Genomic DNA, 12,992 nt, shown 5'->3' on the forward strand with positions numbered 1-12,992 from the left:
CTATTTCGTTCATCTGAACAATCATCCATAAATCGATCATATTTCTTTTGGACAATGCTGCATAATGTTTTTCTGGTTTACATCATAACGTCCCACTCTCATAATCTGAGAGCAGATGACTGCCACGGTGCATTAGAGGGTTAGATTCACATGGACGTGCCACGACCTGGGTGTGCTGCTGCCCAGTGAAAGGAGCTCCTGTTAGCCATCATGCTGTTGTCCCATATGGCTATCTCAATTTGTCTGTCCACCATCCTCACTTCTGCTGGTAACACTAAACTAAGTGCTAAAGCTGGTCACATGATCCGTGTAAGCTCTGGAGCGAGCACATGTGAAACACCAGGTCAGGACTAGACTTGTTCCAGGAGTCACTGCTGATGACTATAAATTCACTACGGTCACTAAAATCACTAGTCAGCACTCAGTGCAGGTAATGAACTCTGATCCTTTGTGGTAACTCTAAGCAAAGGGAGTTTGGTGTATTTTCTAGCGCGTTTTACATGCTGTATGATAATTGCATGTTGCACACAGACATTGTTATGAGAATAGGGAAATTAGCAAAAACAATATTTAAATTGTTCTTGGTTTGGATTTGGCTTGCAAATGCGAATAGGGCAAAAATAATTTCTGTGTGCTAATGTTAGAAAAATGCAAAAGAAGCTCATGGACACATGTGGTTCGCTGTTCTTGTGAGGTCTATAAGGAATAAACTCTATGTCATACAGGATTAGTGTGGATTGTACCAGAAAGTATGTGTTATATTCCCAGTCATAGACAGAAACTTTAAGTTATACCTCGCTAAAGCCAGGATACAGCACAACAGCACTGATTTGTTTGATTAAAAAGGTATACAAAAGAACGGGGAGAAATAAATGTTGTCAAAAGCTGCACACGACATTAACAATTAAAAGCGGGTATGGAGCACGTGGGCTCGATGAGCAGTATGTAGGCCAGTTATAGACTCTTTCCCCCAACTTGTCTTTTATTTAGTGTTTTTAAAAGAGAGAATGAGAATGAAGGAGGCCTCAGTAAAGACGGCAGAATCCTTTTTTTTTTTTAAAGAAAGCTCAACTGAAATGCATGTTTTGTCTAATTGTTTCTCCTGTTTATTTTTATGAAAAACTCTGACCATTGTGCTTATTATAAGTGCACGTGTGATGTTGACTTCCTGACCCCAGCAGCTGTTATTCTAACTCACTACAAACTATTTCCACTAGCTCTTGCTGTGTGTATGTCCATGCGCTTGTTTGTTTAACAGTGACTCATGTAACAGTATAGCGAAACAAAGTGCGAGCAGCTTTTTTGGACAGGAGTACTGAGGTGGCTCAACTCTAATGTGTGTAGGATATACTCTGTAAGTTTCAGTATGTTGTGTGGGAATATTATGGAGCATTATGGAGTACATGTGTGTGCATACGTGTATGAGAAAGCATTATTCATCAGCTGTTGAAACTAAAAGCCTACTTTTCCGTTGTGTTACATATGGACACGTACTATCAGTAAGTGTAATTCACTTCACCGGGGCCTCTTGCCCTCACCACTGTTCAGACCTTCAGGAGTGTGACAGAGAAGTGGACAGGGAAGGGAGCGCTGTCATTTTGAGTGTACGGTTCGTCCTCAGATCCCCTTTTTGCAAAAAAGGCCGAAGGGACGCCGGATGAATGAATAGGCTCTCTTTGTGTGAGTGCACGCACACTCGGCTGTGTGCGCGCGAGGATGTTTTCTGTAGAGTCAGAAAGGGTGTGTGATCTTTTGCATATGGCCGTAGGAGAGTGTGAAATACAACAGGGAAAAAAGGTGCGTGTTTATGTGTGTGTGTGTGTGTGTGTGTGCACGCAATCACACGTTTTGCGTGTTTATAATTTGCAAGTACATGTAGGTGTTAGTGTATTCTCATCAGCTTGGAGAATACGAGCAGTTGGTGGAGTTTTTCAGATAATTTTAAATATTGTTTTGTGAATTTGTTATTATTAAAAAGGTGTCGGATAATTTTCCTGTTTTGGAGTCATGGGGAATTGTTTCGCAAACGCTAACAGGCACTCTAAACCCTTTGAAAAAAAATAATGTTGACACTCTTCAGCTTCTACTATATTAGCATGATAAGTATGTGTGTATTTGGGTGATAGTATTAGCAATGATGTGGAGTATCAGTATTGTTATAAATTAGCTTGTATTTATAGCAAACCATACTGACACCTGTTAATAAGGCAGCGGAAACATCCTCACCGAAATCCTCATCCTTATCGAAATTCTCATGGATGGGTTACCAACTCAGCAGTGACAACATGTTACAACTGTTTCACGCCCTGAAATGTTTTAGGCCATTAAAAGAAAATAATATGTTAAAAACTACAGAAGATTTAAAAAACTTTAGATTGATTAGGACCGAACTAAAATGCTGCACCGTAAAAAAAAAAAAAATCCTAAAAAAACAGTAACATTCCGGCAGCTGGGGCGCCAAAATAATACCAGAAAATAACAGAAAATAACTTTCTCATGAAAATACGGTTATTTTCAGTAATGACAATACAGTTTGTTGCCCTAATTTTACATGGGATTTTGCCTTTTTCAAGTGCTTTTAAACATTAAATTAGGAACATTTTAATGTGATTAAACAATGAAATTACCTATAAACAAGGTCAATGAATGCGGCAATATGAATAATAATACTTAAATGTACAGAAATATACACTTGACTTAAATAATAATGGATTGCATTCATATAGCGCTTTCTGAGACCCTCAAAGCGCTTTACAATTCCACTTTATAATTCCCCTCTGGCCATCACCAGTAGGTGAAGTGTCTTGCCCAAGGACACAACGACCGAGAGTGTCCAAGCCGGGGCTCGAACCGGCAACCTTCTGATTACAAGGCGAACTGCCAACTCTTGAGCCACGATCGTCCTAAACAACAATAATAATAATAATTATTTGATGTAAAAACAGTTTATAAGAATCATTTTATATATTTTTCCATGTCATTACATTTGAATTTAACAGTTCAATCTTTCAAATAACGGACAACTAGTTGTGAAATTATGATACATTTGTGAATGTATTTTAACAATCTAAATATGCATATGTACAGACAAATACATTTAAAAAACAAGAAAGTTATGTTTTATTACATTTACAGTGATTTTACGTTAATTTACATTTGAAATGTAAAATCACAGTCTATTTATGTGAATTTAATGATATTCTAGAAGAACAGTACAAAACTGTAAAATACACAGTAAAATACTTTTATATTACTTTTTTACAGTGTGTGAAAAACCTGATACTTAAGCTGCCGCTACAAGTAAATAATATCAAATCTAGCATCCCTTAGATCATTTACTCAAGTGTATAGTTAGTGTGTAAAAATAGAAAAGATCAAAGGGACAATACATGCAATTACTTTATTGGTAATCAGTCCTGTCTTCTCTGCAGTATAATCCTGCACACACGCATCGGTAGGTTGTGTTTTCATTAATTCACTCTGAAATAACACAGCAACGCCCTGCTGCGGGTAAGCTGACACTGTGATGTACTTTTTAAGACGAAGCTGGATATGTTCCCTGTGTGTGTGCGTGTGTATGTGTGTGTGTTTCACCATCTATGAGGTGCTAATGAGGCTTTACATTGTCGTGTCTTTTTAAGCACCCCTGTAACTTCCTGCAACATAAAACAACAACAACAACAAAAAGCTATTAAACAAACGGTCTGAAAAGGTAAAGGACAAGAGCCGCCTTCTTCTTCTTCTCCTTTTTTTTAAAACGGTGTCACATGTGTGTTACATGCAGTGTGTCTGTGTGTGCGCACATCTATGAGACAGACTAACAAAGTGTCAATCACTGGGTACCGGATATGATGTGTGAGCGCTAAATGTCTGTTGCCATGGCAACAAAGCAAACATCACACTGATGTAGCTTGTACATAACACAGAATATTCACAAATAGAAAAGGCAGTCCCCCCTTTTTTCTGTGTGTGTGTGTGTGTGTGTGTGTGTGGCACGTGTGCTTGTGTCCCTTTTCTCTGAGAGAGGAAGAACTTCAGCAGGCTCACATGTTTTTACTCTCTAACGTGTTACTAACGGCTCCTTCTTTCTTACATCTCGGGCATCTTTAGTCAACATTCTCAGAAAATGGAAACAATCTAGGATAATTGGAGGGGGTTTCCTTTAATTCAGGCGTGTAAAACTCATTTTATTTTATGGGCCACATACAGACTAATCTGATCTCAAGTGTGCCAGACGAGTAAAACCACTGCATAATAAACTATGAAAATAAAGCCCTCCATATTGTTCCCTAGGTGTAAAGAAATGCTCTCAGAATACGTTCATCCAAGCCATAAGCCGTGAAAGACACCCTTTACCCCACTGCACTTTAAATATGGCAGACTACGTAAAGTATTTTTTCTTGTCATTTATTCAGTGATCTAAATGGTAACAGAATATATGTTACAGAATATATGAACTGAAAGAATATATTAGTGATTTTTCCAAAAATATAGTCCATATAGAGTCGGTTAAAATTTACCAATCACAAAAAACACAATAGGATTTTATGTCTTTATGATTTACTTCTAGAAATATCTTGATTTTCCAGACATTTTCACTCCTGCATATGTATTTCTGGCATCGCCACAGAAGGAAAAACAGTTTGTTTTATTAAAAAACTGGAATAATTAACTTAACTGCAATTTGCACACTTTGAAAGACTATCCAGTGGGCCGGATCGGACCCTTTGCTGAGCCAGTACATATACCTGGGCAGTATGTTTGACACCCCTGGTCTAAATAGCAGCAGCTGCTTCCTCATCTTCTGCTGTTGTCTGTAATTTTGAAAGTTGTCTTAAAATCAGCAGAAAATACATGACTTTTTATATTTAATGAAAGTTGGTGTAGCCTTCTTTAGTGACGACTTTCATCAGTTCAGCTCTGAAGTCGGTGAAGAAGATGTTTATGGTGGGGTTTTTTGTGTATTTGTTCTCTTGTGTCCAGATCACTAGTTCCTCTCTTCTCTATACGACCATGTAGTGAAACTACCTCTCTGTGCAGAATCATTGTAAGCATGAACGTTTTCTTAAAGAGCACCTTTAATTATTAGATTTATATTTAAATATTATTTATGTGTCATTATTCCTCAGCATTTTTACCAAATCTTCATAATTCTTTGTCTCAGTGTCACATGCACACGCAGTTCGTGCAACATGGAGTAAACATGTCACACTCCCTTAAGAACACGTGAATACACTTTTTCGCACTGCTGTTCTGCACTTCGATGCATCTTTTTGACGTTCGCCCGCCTTCGTCTATCTCATTTTTGATTTTTCTTTCTAAACAATTATGAGACTTTTTTTTTTAACCCTTTGCTCCATCGCATTGCAGTGGCTTCGCTTCCCCTCCTTTTACACTTCGCTCTCTTCATCCTGGTCTACCCGGATACGGATACCCGGGAATAACATCCCCACTCCCTCCCGTCCCTGCTTTACGTAACGCTTAAAGCCCTGCATATCCTCCCTGGCCATGGCAACAACCACATCTGGATCACGCAGCCCATCTAGACTGGCACCAAAGCAAATGTGAAGCCCTCAACACTTACCACAAAAGTCATGTGCAGTCATAATCCTGTTTCCTGATGGACTTTGGGGAGATTCTCAAAATGCATTGGTGCACTGGGATTTTGTAGTCTGAGGTGGCTCCAAGACTTTGAATGCGTGCATGTAAAGTTAGAGCGATATTGAGATTTGTTACTGCTTCTTTAAGGTTTCTGTCAAACCCACATTCATTATTCTTTTCAGGTGCTCCTCATATGACAAAGTTTACAACGAGTTTGTATTTTCCTTCACAATTTCTTCTCTGTCCTTCATCCCACTCTCCTCCTCTCCTTTCCCTTTGCATCTCTACTTCCACAGTCTATGCACTTGCTTTCTGGTTTGTTAGCCATTTATCTGCAGGCTAGTAGTGCCCCCAGATGGTCAGACACATACATTACAAGTTCCCTCGGTTGATGGAGGGATCTGGGTCTTAACTTCGTGTTTCACATATTTTTCCTGCTGCTCATCATTTGATGTTGGTAGCAGTGTTAATGAGTCTTGGAGAGCCTTTTGCATTGATTCTATTCAATTCCCTAATGTGTGTCATTCATCAAAGTAATCAGCAATGGAGCTGTCTTTTTTCATCACTGAACATAATCTGTAGTCACAGTTTTTTTTTTTGTTTTTTTTTAACTTTCAATGAAACTGGAACAAAATGAGGAGCGAATCGAGCATCTTAAGAAAGCCCCCACAGAGCCGTCCCTCCTGGTATCCGTATGCCACATCACAGCGATTGGTTTATTTTAATGCAATAGGTGGTGATGGTCAGTAGTAGAGTTGTGACCGCGGGCGACATGGAGAACCTGTGCCCAACATAGCTGTTGCCATGGTAACTGCAAAAGACTGGTGGATCGAGTTATAATTGGACGGAGCAAAATGGTGGGTTGTGGGAGAGAGAGACAGAGGACAGGGGTGGAAGATGAATTAAGGGATGAGAGAGATGGGATGGGAAGAAGGAGCGAAGGCGGTGCTCCGCCTGCACAGTGCCAGTGTAGGTAAAGACGAGGAGGAGGAGAAGGAGGAGGAGGAGGAAAAGTTTCTCGTGTGATGTCACGAGGCGTTTGACAGATGTAATTGGGGGGTAAAGGCATGCACACATATGCACATGAAAAGCATGATGTCTGTGAGAAGAGACAGCACATGAAAGCTGCTGAACACCTACACAGATACTGCACCGCCAGCACAGCAGCAGGGAGAGATGGTGAAGCCAAGCTTTAGGGGAATTTCTCTTTTACTGTTTGTCTTCACACCTTCTATCTTAGTCTTACCAGTCTGCACCACTTATCTCTTGTTTTATGTGACTAAGTGCTAAAATTCTGTGGTTTCCCACCATGTTGATTTCGCCTCCCTTGCATATGCAGCTTCTTGTGCACGCGATCAACTGATTTTCTTATCTGCACATCTTTTGCTCTAAAAAGGTATGACGGCCAGAAACCGTTAATCTACTTTTGTGCAAATACATGTGCAGTATTATTACAACACTAAGTGAACTGGAATTGTGCCGTACTCAGACCAGGATAAAGGAAAAACCCATTATTCCGCTCTGAATAATTGGTCAGATGCAGTTCATTACCAGTTATGTTTACCCAGGGTTGCAACCACTGAACAGCCACAGCAATCTTTCATCTCCACCCCTAACCCTCTTTCACTCTTTTTTCCTTTTCATTCTCTGAGCCAAGCTGTCCAGCATCCCCTCCTTAACACACCATGTTTGCTTGATTGACTTGTTGAGAGTGCATTGCAGTTGATAAGCTTTAGTCTCTTAGTCTGTGTCTCTAATTCCAATCATAGGGGCACTAGAGTGATTAAAGTTTTGTATTTTCCAATTACATTTTATTTCTGTTTCATTCTGAATGTTTTGAATTCAGGTCAGTTTCAGTTAGTTTCCAAAGTGGTTTTGCTTGTTTCAGTTTAGTTTTTACTGCTTAGTTTTAGTTCAGTTTTTGTTAGTTTTTCTATGTAATTTCTAGTGTTTTTAAAGATTATTATATTGGACGTGTGCCCCAGGGATAGGTATTATAATACAAGCCCAAGACTTTACAGAAACAGTTGATTTGGTCATGTAGACCAGCGGTCCCCAATCCCCGGGCCTCGGACCGGTACCGGTCCGTGAGTCGTTTGGTACCGGGCCACGAGAGTAGAGGCTCAGGTGTGAAATGTATGGTTTTCAGGGTTTTTATCGGTTTTCAGCGTTATTTTGTTATTGTTTTTATCGTTAACTCGGTTTTCCTGGGTCTTTTCACGTGTGTTATGAATAAATCTTCTTTTTCGGTACCAGTACTAGTTTTATTTTGTTGTATTTATCCGCGACACCTTAAAGGCCGGTCCGTGAAAATATTGTCGGGCATAAACCGGTCCATGGCGCAAAAAAGGTTGGGGACCGCTGATGTAGACACTCTGATTCTAAATAAATGTGTCCATAAAATACTCGTCAAACAAGTTGTGCTTTTCAGATGTGACGAAAGACTAAAAGTAAGGAAATGTCCTCAATACCCTTGAGTTGCAAACATTTCCAAATACTCTTATAGAAGTGTAACCCAGGACTTAGAGGGTTAACTTTTTTACTACTAAGGGCAGCTGCTGCCAGTGTGTCTCTCAGCCTTATTGGTCAGGTCTCAAGCTCCCGATGTGCTGACTGGCTGCTGGTGATAAATTCAGTCCCTCCCAGTATTGTATTTGTCTTATGGAACCATTAAAAAGGCTGAGAAGCAGTTCTTGCCTCAGTGAGAACCCACATCACAAATACCCATCCTCTTTCTATCTGTCTCATCAGTATAATGTCTATAAAATCTATTTAAATGCTTCCCCTTTGTCTGCCCCATCTCAGGCCTCTCACACCCTTCCTCCTTTTGAAAGAAGTTCTGTTTTCACAAGTTGTTTTCTCTCCACCCCCCATACCCCCCCCCCCCCTTCTCTCTGGCTCTCCTGCTGAAAATGACTCTCAGTCTATTTTTACCCTCTGGTCCTCTCCACTGTTAGTCTGTTCCACTCATTTTTTCCTCTCTTTCTAACCAGTCCTGCTCTCCTGTTTTCAATTCTCTTCTTCTTTTCTTTCCCTTTTCCTCCTTGTCCCTGTGAGTGTTGCATCAGAACATTTTTAATTCTGTCTTGGAGGAGGCACATTTGCATGATGAAGAGATGGAAAATGTTTGGAGAGCTTTTTATTGTGGAAAATTGCACCACTTGCCTCGTGGCTCTTGGCTGTGTTTCTGAAAGCAAACGTGTAGCATCACCAGAAAATGGTTATATGTATTTCAAGTTCCTTTTTCGAATGATTTATATTTCTAACTTGTAATGACCCTGCATGCTTATCTAGGTTTATTGGGTGGGGGTATGCATTGCAATCTTGACCCCAAAGCCCTCATCAGAGTCCACCCCCTGTGCAGATTCCCTAGAGAGACCGAAGCAGCGTGACAGGTAAAGCGCAGATAGCACACTAGCGCCTCCCTGCATGTGTGGTCTTCTTGTGTATTAAAACTGGAGCCGAGCATTAGTAAGGGGGCGGAGCTTCTCTAAATTCTGTTAAGCTATTGGTTGGCCTACATCTGAGTGTCGGCGTTTGATACGCGCTTTCACCCACCACTCAAGGTTTACTACGACTCCTCCACCAATGAAAGAAAGAAGCACAAAAATACTCACTTTTGAGGCCTTACACGGACTCCAGCTCGTGTTCCCATATCGATACAGTGAAAATATTTATTAACTATTATTGAGTATTTTAAAGAAGCTTCGAGATTAGAGGGAGAAGAGGTTATAGTTGTAACGCCGGGCGTAATTTGCATATGACTGGCATTCCAGCGCACCCTTCCGCCAATCAGCGTGCGCGGCGGGTAGATGACGGTTCGACGCCAGGGCGAATAGCCGAATAGTATTCGCCCGGGGGGGCGGGACAAGGCTGGGCGAGGTTGACAGGACGAGAAGGGGAGGGGTACGAGTACAGGAGGTGTGTGGGGGGGGCAAGCAGCCTAGTTTACAACAAGAGGAAGAGGAGGGAAAGAGAAAGAAAGGGCCAAGGCTTGCGCGCGAGAGAGAGCGAATGAGGCAAAAATAAGGGAGTAAACTCGGGCTGGGAGGTGTGGAGATGTTTTACAAGGACTTTTCTGGGCCAAAACAACACGAGTAACAGCAAGTAGTCAGCGGACTGGACGGTGTGCGCGCCGATGTCGTCCGCACGAAGTGGCTAGCTAACCTGCTGCAGACAGACCGACCTCTCCAACGGCTATCACCCAGCGTCGCGGGTTTTAAAGCCCCCACCTCCTCCACCACCCCCCGCCGTGTTCTGGTCCTGTACTGGGGGGGCATCTAGAACCGGTCACTCTTTTGCTGCCTCGAAAGCTTGATCGAGGAGGAGTAAGAAAAATACAACAGCAACTGCGATTCATCTCACCCCCCCTCCCCTCCTTCCTTTTCTCCTCGCTGACTTGAGCCAGGAGTCCTCACCGTGGTTGCTTTCATCGCTGTGTTGTAGTCTCATCAGTTGCTAGCTAACGTCAGGTTTGTGGCCAGATTCGTCAGGCAGGATAGGAACTGCTAAATCGGAGACAGTACAGGTGGTTTTCTCGGTAATCAAACTGATGGATAGCGGGATTGTGAGCGCAGGGTGATGGATGAATGCACCAGATTTACGGTAACGATGTCTTCTTATGAGTGGGAACAAATACAACTAGTTCGGTGTTTCTTTTATAGGTGTTAACTGAATTGCCTGGTTAAAACAGGTGCATATCGTAATCCCGAGGGGGGTGGAAGGCATATATCAGAGAAACAAGTTTCGGAGTAATGCACTTAACAGATAGTGCTCGGCGGGTTATATTTGACGTCAGTACATTTGAAAATATGTTTTTATAGTTGCGACATGAAAATAATTGCGTTTCTTTTGCCCGTGTCTGTGCGGCGGGTGCACGACCAGGGGCGTTCCCGAGAGGTTGGTCCAATTTGGAGCGGTGCACTTGAGGCTCCGGTTATTGCAAGAGGCAGCTAAATTTGCCGTGATTTCTTTACCCCCCCCCCCCCCCCCGCTCTTTTTTTTTCTTTTAAAATGCCCGAATCAGCAAGTGTTAAAAGTCGGTGTTGAGGGAAACGGCGAACACTTGGACATTAAGCAGATTCACAGTAGTTGGAAATAGAAGAATCACTTGAGCTGTGATCACTCCACTTTGCTTGTTGCGGCGCTGTTTTACCCTGATCGATACGGCGCTCTGTAGCTGTGCGAGTCCGGGACTTCATGTGCTTCTCATTACCTGCCGAGCCCCACCTGCGCAAAACCGTGTAGTAGCGCAGAGCACGTTTTGACATGGCCCAGAAGGACCGCGTAGTTTCCGGGTGGCTGTATCAATCCAGGCCGTGGATGGGCTCGAGGCCTTGTTAACCCCTTCATGCCCGGGCTGCTGTAGTAATGTAAACAAACAGGGAGAGAGGGCATCGGGGGTAATTAGACCAAAGGGAGGCGGAACCCTGCCTTCGATCATAATCGTCTTTTTTAGTGGCTCGTCTGTACACCGCTACATTCGCACAAATGTAACATTATTTTGTTTTTTCTTACGAATCGTTAACAGTACACCCTGTCCACTGATGTTTGTTCCGTGTGCGTTATTTGATTGCGGCATACTGCGATACGGATATATGGACTCTTATCTCGTATTTTAGTTAGGTTAAAAATAAATAAATAAGGATACCTCTTGAAGACCTCATCATGTCGGGAAGTGATGCAGTTATTCTTCTGAATGATGGCTGCAACCTGTAGGGATGAAAGGGATCCAGACACACTATGAGCTTCCCAGATTTTTGGAGTAAACATGTTCTCTTACCTGGATATGTGCATGTTATAGAAGAAAGATTTTAAAAGGACTCATTATCATTACGTTTTTTAAAAAAAGATTTTTTTCTTTTGAAAACATCAAGGATTTCTTTCAACAATGTTCTCATCAGAGAATCCTCAGTATCTTCGCCAAGGATTAAGCATGTTTGGTTAGTCCATACCTTATTGTTTACCTGAAGTGTAATGCAGGTACACAGTGTAATGCCTTTCTGAGTGTTTTTGTTAATGTATGAAGCATTTTTATCTAGAGATTGTTTCTTTCTTTCCTTCTTTCTTTGTTCCAGTAAAGGAAATAGTGAGTTATACAGCATTTGTTTCATTTATGACATTTGGTAATGGCTTCTGTTCTCCATTCAGCCTGTTATTGGGAACAGAGAGTCCTTTTGTACATCTGCAGTTTTTGGAATGATTTAACCAGTTTAGTGGATGGAGGTCTGATCTGTTACTGTGGCAGTACTGGTAGCTTTCAAAGCACTGGTTCTTTCTTATTCTGCCATGTAACCACCGACCTTTACCTACTATCCCAGATGTTATCCAGCCTGTGGTTAGATGGCTAAAATTCAAGATGCTACTGTGGCCAAAGTACTACTGCAAGAAGTACTCTGTTGTTGTCTGTCTGATTTAGTATTTTTTGTTGTTTTTCCATCCAAAATAATATAACATTTGTGCTTGATCACATTGTAAACTAATTGGTCATTGAGTAGGGAATGCGACTGTTGTGTAAGTGTTACAGTGACTCCTCTAAATAAGTAAGCTGTTTCTTGATTTGTTAGTACGAATGACAGATTGTTTTGAATCTGAATTCAAGGCAAGGCCTCATATTGTGAATTTATCAGGTAAATTAATCTGAATTCCTTTTATCTTCTGCAGTGTGGACCAATGTAGAGCCCCGGTCAGTTCCAGTCTTCCCTTGGCATTCATTGGTCCCCTTTCTGGCACCTACCCAATCAGATGCTACTTCTCAGCCAGGAGAGGGCCAGCACCCAGTCAACCACCCTCAAGCAGCCAGTCTGAAGACGGGTAATGTTTATATTAAGACTGACCTAGAAGCTGTAAGGAGGGGAGAAAAAAAAAAAGGTGTTGTCACCAGTTTCGGGTTATTTTCCTTTGAAACTTCAGCAGCATTTACTGCTTACTTTGCCCTGAATAATTTGTTGTTTTTCCTCAGAGTGTCAGGGGGTGGCAGCGCTGCCACAGGAGCCTGCAGAGGCACCTCCCACTGTAGAGAGAGGTCCCCCATCAAGGCCTCCCCCTGCTTCAGATGAGCCGCCTCCAGAGAAAGAGAAAGGAGATACAGAGAGGGAGAGGCCTGACAGTGAAACTGAGAGTGATGTGGATGACCCGTAAGTGCAGGGTTTTTCTTTCTTTCTTTCTTTCTTTCTTTCTTTCTTTCTTTCTTTCTTTTTTTTCACTGTATTGGGATTTTGTGGGTGAATCTGTCAGGCTAAAAGAACACAGAGAGATAGAGGTAGCACAAACCCTCATGTTTTATCTGTTAAAGTGGTTATGTATTTGTCCAAGCCAGCTTTCACAGTAATTTTCTGTGTGGTGCTGTGTACCCACACATACAGTAAGGGAGTGTGATATTTTCTGTATCC

General features: G+C 41.8%; 1 protein-coding gene across 5 annotated transcripts in view; it reads left to right on the forward strand.

The window, feature by feature from the left end:
* Positions 1-12,992, forward strand: part of cicb (capicua transcriptional repressor b) — a 41,344-nt gene that overhangs the window by 11,752 nt on the left and 16,600 nt on the right. For all 5 annotated transcript variants that reach the window (XM_084943519.1, XM_084943520.1, XM_084943517.1 and 2 more), the window contains 2 exons: positions 12,265-12,414; positions 12,563-12,737. In XM_084943519.1, the coding sequence (XP_084799645.1) occupies positions 12,265-12,414; positions 12,563-12,737 (325 nt within the window). The remainder of the gene's footprint in view (positions 1-12,264; positions 12,415-12,562; positions 12,738-12,992) is intronic.

Source organism: Perissodus microlepis, chromosome 11 (assembly GCF_051167445.1).
Source record: "Perissodus microlepis isolate ML-2025 ecotype Zambia chromosome 11, ASM5116744v1, whole genome shotgun sequence".
Lineage (NCBI taxonomy): Eukaryota > Metazoa > Chordata > Actinopteri > Cichliformes > Cichlidae > Perissodus > Perissodus microlepis.